General features: G+C 36.3%; 1 protein-coding gene across 1 annotated transcript in view; it reads left to right on the top strand.

Moving 5' to 3' along the window:
• ARHGAP39 (Rho GTPase activating protein 39) overlaps positions 1-12,947 on the top strand; it is a 2,618,385-nt gene that overhangs the window by 2,242,526 nt on the left and 362,912 nt on the right. Inside the window, exon 7 of the mRNA XM_044067324.1 lies at positions 2,760-2,959. Within this exon, the coding sequence (XP_043923259.1) occupies positions 2,760-2,959 (200 nt within the window). The remainder of the gene's footprint in view (positions 1-2,759; positions 2,960-12,947) is intronic.

Raw genomic sequence — 12,947 nt, 5'->3', positions numbered from 1 at the left:
TGGGTGTGTATTGATGCAAAGAAGGCTGAGGCATTGATAACTAGACCGTTTGATTATATTTACAACTTTGTTTTTTATGGTAAAGATTTTTCTTTTAGTGGTAGTTTTGTTTTAAACTTTAATACAGTTTTTGTATTGGATGCTTTTATCTGGATGTATTGAGGCTTTTTTACAGAGTGTGATAAAGTGTTTGAACAACATCCTTAAATTTGTGTTTAATAAAGCTCCTTTTTTCCCATCTACTGTTAGTAAACAGTCTGTTGTGTACTTTAATTTTAGTTCCCTGGAGAGATTTCTGACATTTGTTTCATTTCAAAATACAAATATTACAAAGCAAAGTAATTATAAATTACGTAGTCCAATAGCTCATTCAGTCGTACATGTTACTGTTATGTAATCAACTATGCTAGAACGGTGCCAGCATAAAGTTAGTTACAACGCATTTTACAGTATAAGAAAAAAAAAAGGAAAAAAATTATTCCTAATACTGCTATGATCCTGAGAGGAATAGGAGAGGGTGAAGTCCAGTTTCATGAAGATACAATGGGATGACTGATTCAGTAGTGGGTAAAAAGACATGTAAATACAGGGAGGCAGAGTTTTTAAAGCAAAGTAGTATAAATAAAGCTGCTATATGAAGAGGTAGCAGGACATGCGTACATGGGGAGGTATTGCACTGTAAGGTGGTAATACATTATCAGACCTAGGATACTAGGGGAAGGTAAAGAATATTAAACAGATGTGTTATACATATGCATGTTAATGAAGGGTGGTGAAATGAGAGCAGTACATTTGATAGTGGGATGAGGGATAGATGCTTCGGTCAGGAAATAGTGATCAAAGTAAAGTTTTATTATGAGTGCAACATCTGGCTTTATTATGAGTACAACATGTGGCTGTACCCCTGATGAAATCACCTAACTCCCACTTCAGCAGAAGCATCCAATAGAAAACAAGATGGTATTGTATCTGTGTAAGCCAGCAGATAGGACTCCATCTGGAGTACTGACTGTTGTTCTAGAGACCTAATTTCCACCAGGACACTGACAGAACAGGGTAGTGCAAATGAGGGCAAAACAGGATGCATGTTTTTTTTTTCTTTTCAGTGGAAACTATGTAAAGACAAACTACATGAATATAACATTACAGTATTTGAGAAAGAAGGTAGAGGAGATATGATACTAATATTTACATATCTCAAAGGGATTCAGTGAATCCAAGGGGTATATACTTTCTAAAAGTTTGATATATATGAACAAGAGACACAGTCTGAGGATAAAAGATGGATGAACTCTTTCAAGAAATTGTTATATGAGAATACAATGCACAGTTTGAAGGTACAGGGTGGGAGGCTCAGAAGTGATATTTGTAATAGTGTTTTATTCACACAAAGAGTGATGACAGCGACAGCCTTTATGTTAAGATGATAGGAGCATGTGTAATAGTGTTTTATTCACACAGAGTGATGACAGCGACAGCCTTTATGTTACGATGATAGGAGCAAAAAGAGTGGCAGAATTCAAGAATGTGTAACACTGGCATTCTTGCACTGTGTACACAGAGACAAGAATGTGTAACACTGGCATTCTTACACTGTGTACACAGAGACAAGAATGTGTAACACTGGCATTCTTACACTGTGTACACAGAGACAAGAATGTGTAACACTGGCATTCTTACACTGTGTACACAGAGACAAGAATGTGTAACACTGGCATTCTTACACTGTGTACACAGAGACAAGAATGTGTAACACTGGCATTCTTACACTGTGTACACAGAGACAAGAATGTGTAACACTGGCATTCTTACACTGTGTACACAGAGACAAGAATGTGTAACACTGGCATTCTTACACTGTGTACACAGAGACAAGAAATGGGCTGTTGTTTAAAATGAAATAGCAATTTGTCTAGAAGGTATGGAAATGGCAGACTAGCTGGGCCTAGATATTTGTATTTATCAAGGCCTCTCAACTGTCCCTACTTTGGAGGAATGTTTCTGTTTTCAGGACTGATTTACCCCGCACAGGTTGTTCTATTTTTTGGAAGTATGTCTTTATTTTTTGGCTTCACTTACTCCTTCCCACAATTTTCTGAATTTGCCTCATCAAATTTGATTTTTTGAAGCTGTCTAGTACACAGAAAACCACTCTGCAGGACCAGCATATTAGTTGCAGTAGTAATTTAAGGAAAGGGGATATACGCCTGACAGCTCCCTATTTCTGAAGCAAAAAAAAATGAGTTTGTGTGTTCATTAAAGTTCACAGGCTTTACACTGTCTTTTTGATAATGCACTTATATTTTTCCATCATTTGGTAACTCTTTATCTCATAAACATGTGCTTCTAAATAGTATCCCACGTACATACTGGAAGCAGGAATAGCTGTGTGCTATTTGGTATTTAAATTTTATACCAATTTGATGTCTAGATTTTAGGTGGATGTTCCTACTTTTCAAAGGCCTTTACTCTTATTTTCAATGCCCGCAGGTTGAGAGGTAAGATTTATTATCTGTGTTTCAGCATGTTGGTGCTTATATCTAACATTGGCAGACTACTTTTTTTTGAAGTTACCGTTTTGCTACTGCCTTGGCAGAAACAACTCAGTAATGAAAAAAAAATAAGATATTATTATTGTGCTGTAGTATATTGTTACGTTGTCTTCTAATAACTCATCATCAGCACTTACAGTAACTCCTCCTTAAATAATATTGTAATGCATGTCTGCTGTTAACTGCATGCTGCTTTTGCCTTTACAGGGACTGAAGAAACCAAATATTGATGAGATCAGACATGCAAAGACTGTGATTTTCAATCCATCCATGTTTGCAAGCTCATTGGAGGACATCATGAGCATGCAAAAGGAGAGATATCCAGATCGACAGTTACCATGGGTGCAGACCAGATTATCTGAGGAAGTACTGGCGCTCAATGGTGACCAAACTGAAGGCATTTTCAGGTAACGCTGCACCCTCTGTCATTTCCAAATTCAGTACACCCACAGACACACACACAGACACACACACACACGCACACACACACACACACACACACACACACACACACACACACACACACGCACACACACGCACACACACACACACACACACACACGCACACACGCACACGCACACACACACACACACACACGCACACACGCACACACACACACACACACGCACACACACACACACACACACACACACACGCACACACACGCACATGCACACACACGCGCACACACGCGCACACACGCGCACACACGCACACACACGCGCACACACACACGCACACACACACACACACACACACACACACACACATACACCTTGTACAAGTAGATTTTAAATAGTTTGATAATTGTGATTGTCTTGCATTCTGCCTGTCCAGAATAGAAAGTTTTCAATGTTTGGCTGCATTGTTTTCTTTAGATTGTTATCATTTTGTGACTTCTGAATGATGTTTGAAATAGTAAGAATGAAACATTATCTATAATATTCTTCAGGTACTAGCTATACTTTAAATATGTAATAACCTGACCATTTTCAAAAACTGATTTTATGGACAATGTTTCACCTGATCAAATATGTAGCTCATTGGTTCAAAATTAATCAGTAGGGAATTCACCAGTTGTTACTAAGCCTTTTCTTTAGTGGCAGTGATGTTCTTAGACTCAGATTTTAATAGTTTGGGAGTTTTGAAAGACAGCCCCCATTTAGGGACACAGAGGACAAGGCCATCCCACGGAAATTCTGTTTTGAGATAGTTTCACTACTTCCTGTTTGAATGTCAGCATGTATTTTGTTGATGGATTAAGGGCATTCAGTATGTTTCTGGAGAACAGGTCTTCAGCCATCTAATCTCCCTCATTATAGACATTTGTATGACAACACTGACAAATTTACCAAAAGCTGTAGGGCCATTGTGCTGCCGTGCTTTGGCCTATGGCTATGACCACCAATGACCCAGACTGTATAACCCAGTTCCAGTTAACCTTTTGTGAGCATCTACATTTTTGGGTTTAAGATTTGAAGAAAACAAAGAAGAACCTGCTTCATGAACTCAGATGAATGGTTCCCCTGTGGCTGACATACAGTCTCTTAAATTATTCAGATCTGCTGGGGGAGCCATAGCTTTTTTTTAGTTGCAGAACTCTTAAATGTAGTGCAACCTTATAATTCTAACACTCTCCTAGCCACCCCATGTTTTGACTGACAGGATGTATTTGTCACTGTTATTGTAATTATCCAGCATACATGGTCTTCTCTTCCTTTAATGTTTTTCAGTGGTATTCTTTCTCAATCTTCTGCAAGTCTGTTTTTTTTATGCAGTATCAGTGCCATAGTCAATCTACCGAGGTCCCTTTTACATTTGGAAAAAATGTGAAGTATTAAAATTATTAAAGAATATGTTTAGAGTTACTTATTTTCCCCTATGGTTGGTTAAGTATACTGTCCAACACATATCAGTTGCTGTGTTTTCATAGTAATACCTATTCATAATAATGCAGTAATCTGCCATTGACCATCCCAGATTTACCTGCAAGGTAAATCCAGAATCAGCAATGGTTCAGCAGTGATTGTGGCTATTAAACAATAGTGTTATTTGAAACTGAAATTTTCACCTAGTGTATATGAATACTACTTAATGCATTTGCCTTGTTGCTCTAAAAATGTTCATCTGAGATATCTAATCAGTATACTGCATATGCCTACATTATTAAACATGCTGAGCCATACCTCTCAACTGTACAGATTTTTGCAGAATGTCCAGATTTTTGCCTCATATTTCTGATCCATATTTCATAAAATTATGGTTTTCTGGCAAATCATTTGCAAATTATTAAAGACTGAAGTGAGAAAATAATGACAGACATTTGAGTTTCAGACTTAACACCCATCAGAAAATTCGTGCGAACACAAAACCTGTTATTCTATCAGCTTTCTAAGTTTTTAAGAGTAATATTTAAAATCTGTCCCTATTTTGGGGCCTTTGCCCTCCCATTATTTATGCCTTTGTTCAGATTTATTGCTCTAAGAGGTTGAGAGGTATGTGCTGAGCTATACCAATAGTTCGGTGGTGTGGGGGATGGGCCCCTGACTACTTCAGAGGTGACATGGGTTCAATTACCAGTACAAGTGGATTGAAGCTCACCAGCATACTGAAAGTGAATGTCAGGTACTGGCTCACTCATCCTTGGGGGGGGGGGGGGGGGGCGCTATTATTCACAGCATGGATCAGTCTACAGAACAAGAAAGCAAGCACTGAGGTCTATCAATCAGTGTGCAGCACTGCTACAGGAAGGGTATATGAAGCATGCAGCCATGGGGCAGGTACTGCAGACTCTGCCAGCAACTATATCTGACCAGATGTCACATGAGGGGATTAGGGGCCAGTACAGAAAAAACATTCAAAGTAGCAGAGGATGATGATCTGTCAGTAGCTGGTTATCTTCCCCAACCACTCTTTGCCTTGAAAAAGATGTGAGCTTTGAGTACAGAATCTACAATGGAGAGAGGAGACTCCCATAAGTTTACATTTGGTGATGTAGTAGGACAGGATGGAGAAATGAAAAGGCCATTTGGCCATTAAGTGGACCTCACTGATCAAGCCATTAGGGCACGAACAGCAGCAGAGAACATATTGTTGAACTGCCTTTGTTTGGAAATGTAAATTTAAAACAGTTTAAAGAACTTAGTGTTGCCATCTGCAAACGAAAATAAAGGCGTCTGCAGTATGGGTATGATTTTCTACTGCAAGCATGTTCATGTTTTCATACAGTTCTGCACACTTTCCACCAGTCTTATAAATGTCAGCAGATCTGAGTGATTTAAATGTGTTGAGGCTCGTATGCGATCCTGTTAGATATGCAGACCCGCTCAAAAATAAATTCACTTATTTCTCCACATGTCACAGTACCCTGCTAGGTGGAGTTACAGACATTATTACAAACCCACACTACATCTCAGGCCATTCTGAAATTCAACTCCTAGATTTAAGCAAAATATACTCTTATGGAAAATATCTAACAACTGGAATTTAAATCCAAACCTACTATAAATGGAAGAAATCAAATCAGATATTACACAGATGCTAACAGATTTCTATGCCATATAAACCAAAATGAAAACATACAAGGCATTATCAGACCCCACTCAGATGGACCTCCTGCATATCCACAAAACAAACTGTTCTAAAGATTTAAACATTGCCTGTGATATAAATAGGACCAGCTGGAGAGACAGTTATGTATCCCAGAGACTACCCCTTGTCTGGAACAGGGTACCCATCCATGTGAAGCAGAGTTCCTCCCTAACCCAATTCAACTGCAACTTGGACAATTGGATGGGGAACAGGAAATTCACCCCTGGTTTGGCACCTATGTCTTTAATGGACACAGGCAACCTGTAAATGGTTCATCTCCTAGGCCTCTGCTTATAAATGTTTCACCTCCCAAGCCCCTGCTTACACTTATCAAGGGTACCAGAATTGTCAGAGATTTGGGATACATGGCTAGCCTAGTAAATACCTATGAACCTATGAACTTGATATCAAATAAGCAGCACTTAAAGCTTCGATGCACGGATTTATTTAACCAGCAAAACTGCATATCATAAAAAATAAAAATAAAAAATAAACAAATAGAAATTAACCTAAAAATAAATAAAAGCTTTTACAACCTCAGCAATCCCAGTCCAGCAGTGATAATCTAGAATGACAGACTACCTCTACTCAGCACAACTATAACAGTATTATATGAAGCAACTTTCTTGTTATAATAATAACGTTTCATTTAGATAATAGTCCCCTAACAAGTTTTGATTTAAAGGAAACCAGTCAATAAGTAGATTTGCTTAATTTCCTCATAGTTAAACAAGAGCACATTACTGTTCTACCCTACCGAATCAAATTTCAAGAAATAAGACGAAGCATTAAAGGTCAAAGACATACACCTCCCACCTTTCACTGAATTCATAGCTACGTAAACAATTGAAAACAGGCAGTAAAATGGCTAAATACCTTTTCTTCCTTTCTTAACACCCACACAGGAGTCCCACAGGGTTCCCTGTTTGGCCCCTTACTCTTTAACATCTTTACAAATAGTCTTTATACCGCCTCATCTCCAGGTACCCTCATACAATATGCAGATGACTCTGCTATCATCTGTACCTTGCCCACACATCCTCAACTACACTCCATCACAAAACAAACTTTTATGTGCATTGAATCCTTGCTCAATAACTCCTAACTCTCCCTTAATCCTAGAAAGACTAAACTCCTTCTCTATATGCCAAAAAATCACTCTTGTTAAAGACCAGTTTGAAATCTGTTCTGCAGACTATACTGTTTTTAAAATAGTCCTCCATACTAAACTGCTAGGTGTCATTATAGACAATCAGCTTAAGTTTGAGCTACACAACCTGCAAAACATTAAGAAAACCCATCAGAAACTAGGCATCCTTTTTTAGAAAAAACTTACTTCTCTAAAATTCTATAGTGGTATAAACTTTCCAGAGTTCCACTTGTATTACTCTCTCTCTCTCCCTGTCTCTCGCGCGCGCGCACACACACACACACACACACACACACACACACACACACACACACACACACACACACTGTGATTGGCTGTTAACATAAGTAGCTTAATCATTGGTATCCCTCTTGGACTTACATTTGGCAAAAATGTTTTAAATCTTGCAAATGTGATTCACTCTTCATTCCCTTTTTAGATACCTCAACTGCAAAAAAAATGTAAATTTTTTTTAGACATGGCACATACCCTTCATAGTCTAATAAAATGGCTAAATGTACACAACTGCTATAAACTGCTACAATTGCTTCATTAAAAGCCAAATATCATAATAAACAACAAAATGTCAGACTATGATTGTGTTAAGAATAAATCAGTACGGTATTTTATAATAAACAACAAAATGTCAGACGTAAACATGTTAAGAATAAATCAGTACAGTATTTTATAACAAACAACAAAATGACAGACTTAAACATATTAAGAATAAATCAGTGTGGTATTTTATAATAAACAACAAAATGTCAGACTTAAACATGTTGTTAAGAATAAATCAGTACAGTATTTTATAATAAACAACAAAATGTCAGACGTAAACATGTTGCTGAGAGTAAATCAGTGCGGTGTTTTATAATAAACAACAAAATGACAGACTTAAACATGTTGTTAAGAATAAATCAGTATGGAATTTTACAATAAACAACAAAATGTCAGACTTAAACATGTTAAGAATAAATCAGTACGATATTTTATAGTAAACCACAGAATGGCAGACTTAAACATTTTGTTAAGAATAAATCAGTATGGTATTTTATAATAAACCACAGAATGTCAGACTTAAACATGTTGTTAAGAATAAATCAGTATGGTATTTTATAGTAAACAACAGAATGGCAGACTTAAACATGTTAAGACTAAATCAGTATGGTATTTTATAATAAACAACAAAATGTCAGACTTAAACATGTTGTTAAGAATAAATTAGTACAGTGTCTTATAATAAACAACATGTCAGACTTAAACATGTTACTAAGAATAAATCAGTACATTATTTTATAATAAACAACAAAATGTCAGACTTAAACATGTTGTTAAGAATAAATCAGTATGGTATTTTGGTATTTTGATTCCTTAGAAACCAATTCAGCTGAACGGTTAAGAGTTAAAATAAAAGTGCCTTAAGGATATTTACCAATTGTGAACTATTATATAATATCAACTTATAATTTACACATAACTAGTCCTACAGAAAGAAAATAGACTTCTTTTTCAGATTTTGTATATACTTCTACCAAATAAATCACAATCTAAATCCTACAAACTAGTAATAAGCTATAAAATTAATGATAACTGTTTAGCATCATCTATTTGGGCTAATTTTAATCTGGACATTTTACAAAATAAATGAATTAAAAATCTATAGAAAATTCTCTGAAATACATCCCCATTAAAAAACTCTGTTGTACACAATGCATGGTCTTTAATGATTCTTATTTCACACCAGTCACAAAAGCTCTATACTTTCCCTCATATAGAAGGTGTGGCTCAGAAAACACAGACATCCTACATATGTTCTGGCGTTATACATCTATCAAAGATTATGAGATATCTTAATATCCAAGATAAAAAAAACACATTCCCAAGATCAAAACCACAGCATGGCGTGCGTCTAGCAAGTCTTCATATCCCATCTTCACCTTCCACTAAACTTATTTATTCTTATAACTTGTGTTTCCTTGTTTAAGTTATGTATTACTCTGAACTGGCTAAACCTTAATTCTTTATCTTGGAATAACTTCTTAAATGCCTTTACTAAACAACTAAGAACATTCAAATTATTACTTAAATAGTGTTCCCTTACAAAGAGCAAAAATGCTAATTCACTGAGCTGGCAAATACTTCTGAACCTATTTTTGAAATAAACACAATATCTCCAACCATAGTCATTATTATTCCTACTTCTTATTCAGCAAACAGAGTACAAGAGTCACAACATAATAAGAAAATAGCTCGAAAATTCAGTATTACTTTGTCTAAGTTTGGGAAACTTGACATGCAACTAAATTACCTATGCCTGCTGTTCCTTTCTATATTTCCTTTCATCAGACCTATACTTGAATATAAGAAGTTCTTAATTGTAAAAATTGTATGTATTCATGTTTGTTTATAGTGTACATAGTTCTCTGTATAATTTTGTCTTTGTCATTAGATTGTTGTTTGTGATTATATCACTTCTGATATCTTTAATAAAAAGTATTTACCCAAACTAAATTTCAGGTTAGTGCTTTTTATGTCAGTAATGCAGATTTAGTAAAGAAAAAAGTTGTATTTTGTGGCTATCTACCTGATTGATTTGGCCATTTGTGGGCTACCAATACATAATGATGATTTTGCTTGTTGTAAAGATTATGAACTCTTCAACAGTTTGCAGTGCTGTGCTTGCGTATTGGAGAGAAATGGATAACAGTACCATAGAGTTATAACGCATGGACATATCCTGTTCCCTCAAAAATTGTTTGTCATTAAATATAGTACTGGTACATCTGCTTTTTTATTTTTATTTATTTATTAACATTTGATTACCAGTAAAGCCTTACTGGGCCACAGAGGTCCCTTTTCAGCAGAGTTTCGGAGAGAAAAGCTCCATAGTCCCACAGTGACAGAAGGATATAAATGCATAAGAGAAATGTTGGGTTAAATAAAAACATAAGTAGCAATGTACAATTAGTATATAAAAGCACATCAGCTGAAATATGCAGGTACAATTCAGAGATAAGAAAATACAGTTCTATAGTTAGAAATAGTATATTCACAATGCTGAAATGCAGTTCAATTATTTACAATTTAAATGGAGGCATGCGTAGTCTGTACATGATGTTTCTAAATATTATTTTGACAATTCACTGAATTTACAGTAACAGATGAGATGTTTAGATTTATAAAATAACCATTTTGGTACAACAGAATACCTTAACAGACTGTGCTCCACTGAGAATGTTGAGTATGAGTGCAATAAGAAATCTGTTAAGGATGAGAGTGTATCTGAAACAACTGGCATTCAGCACACATGGGGACTTAGAGGAGGAAAACTGGTTATCGACTTATAGATGTATGCATTTCCACCTGGGGTGTGGAGGCAGGGACATCATTTACTGTTATAGTGGTATTCCTCATGTTATCTTCTAGGAGCTTTAAGTTTGTATTTTGTCTTATGGTCACAAGCAGAGAGTTACAGCATTTAGTGATGCTAGATATTTTACAATTTTTTATAAGCTTAGGAAGGGAACATCAGAAGTCATATCCATACATGTCATATCGTCTCACTTATGTAGCATCATGTTTATCAATCCGACATACTCCACACTATAGTGCTTAAACGTAAGTGCTTTACAATAAGTACATGTGAAATGTAAACATTAAGGCAGTTAAACATAAAAACAGTGTACTGGAAATATGAAGCATTATTTAAAGCAAATACACTCTGATTATTAAAAAAAAAATCAAGACCACTGCAAATTCCAAGTCAGAATGTAAATAATGAGCCCAACTTCCAAACAACACAATCCAACTATCTCCAGAAGAAACAATCTTTGGAAATTCACCATATAAAATTTGAAAGCTTAGATAGTCTGAAAATGCACCAGCGCATTTACAAGTCCACTGCTTAGAACATATAATTTAGTATTTGTTCCTTTTATGTAAAAATCCACAAGCTTCCCAATATGAAACACTGGAAAATGTCTACAAACAAAACAGGATTTTCCCAACCTTAATTTGGGAAGAGAATGCAGAGTTCCAAAACAAAAACAAACTGTCGTGAAACAGCTACAGTACAGAGACATAACGGTAAGTTCTGAAAAGAAGACCAAAATCTGTTGAAAAGGTATAATAATTCAACAAGATGGTCAGCAAAGAAACAAGCAGTGGCAGGCACCAACATCTCAAGTCTCCAAGAAAGCATGCAAACTGTGGAAACTGCAACTACGGCAAACCAGCCTAAAAGCTAGCTTCACTATGCTGGCCGAGCAAAACATCCATTCCAAGCAGAAGTGGTCACTGGATCAGTAAAATGTCACAGTCATTTTCAGAGTAAACCCACTCGCTGTCAGTCACTCATATATTTATTTCATAGTTGTGTTAATATTCTGGGGAAAGCCAGTCCACAGGATTAACACTGACAATAGTTTTCACCAGACATTTCACAAGCAACACAGAAATGGCACTTAGTGAGGACATTTGTAAACACAAGTGCAAGTAAATAAATAAATAATATCCAACCATAGCAGTAGTCTGACTAAAATTATCAAACCATAACCTGGAAACTAACACAGAGAAAGCAAATAGATCGTGTTGTAAGCAGCCATCTTGCCACCATTTTGCACTATACAAATACTGAGAATGAAGGTCATCTACACTGACACTGGCAGAAAATGAGGGACTAGAGTTCTGGAGAAAGACTTCTTCATATTGATACAGAAGAAAGTGAATCTCAGTGATCTGTACAACCTGGATGGATTTCCTTTATCTTCCACCTTATAGAATCCGTAAAAAGAAGACATATATAATCGGCAAATTTTATTGATGAATATAGCTATTGTTTGATGTTGGTAGTAGTTTAGAAAGCATCACAGGAGTTCAGTTGTCAACATACTGATCTTAGACCACATACTACAGAAGCTAAATATGGGAGACATCACAACTGCACATACAGTATGCTCAACTTAGTAAATTACCATGCAGGTTCATTGTCTCTTACGTAACAGTTACATCTGAATGGAAAAGTACAGCCATTCCTTTCCTTTAGAAGTTGCCATTCTAAGCAAAGATTCTTTGCTGGCCCACTAGACCACTCTTGCTGTTGTGTGTGGTTAAAGTGGGCAGTATGCAGTGGTATGACTGTAATAACAGCATGCAGGTGCTACTGCTGTGTTCTTTAACTTAGTCTAGATGCAGCCAACCTTATCCAGTGTTGTAGACTGGATCACCTCAGTTTAGCTGATACTTGCACAAAAAAATTGTGCTGGTTCTCACTAGAGGCAAATGGCTACCTCGTACCAGAGCTTTACCATTATGCAGCACAGTGGGCAGCAGTGACCAATTAGAAGTTGTCTGTGATTACCTTAATAACTGTGTTGGACAACATACTTTCCTTTTTTTCACCTTCTGAAACAAGAAGTGGTGAGATTTCTAAGAAAACTGTCCCCCTGAGGCTTAAAGGGACATCAGTAAATGTCAGCAGCCTGATAGCTAAGAAAATGTACTTATTTTGGTCATATTATATCATCCTCATTATAAAAATCACCAGTATTTAACAAGCAAAGATGAGGGAACCTCTCATAAGGTGGCCTAACTTACAACACACTTCCCTAGCACTCAGATCACTCTACTAGCCTTGCTGATAAGTAGTGGCAAT

The sequence above is a fragment of the Protopterus annectens genome, chromosome 3.part1 (genome assembly GCF_019279795.1).
Source record: "Protopterus annectens isolate FY-2018-M chromosome 3.part1, PAN1.0, whole genome shotgun sequence".
NCBI lineage: Eukaryota > Metazoa > Chordata > Ceratodontiformes > Protopteridae > Protopterus > Protopterus annectens.
The sequence above is the reverse complement of the archived record's forward strand: the minus strand, read 5'-3'. Positions and strand labels throughout refer to the sequence as shown.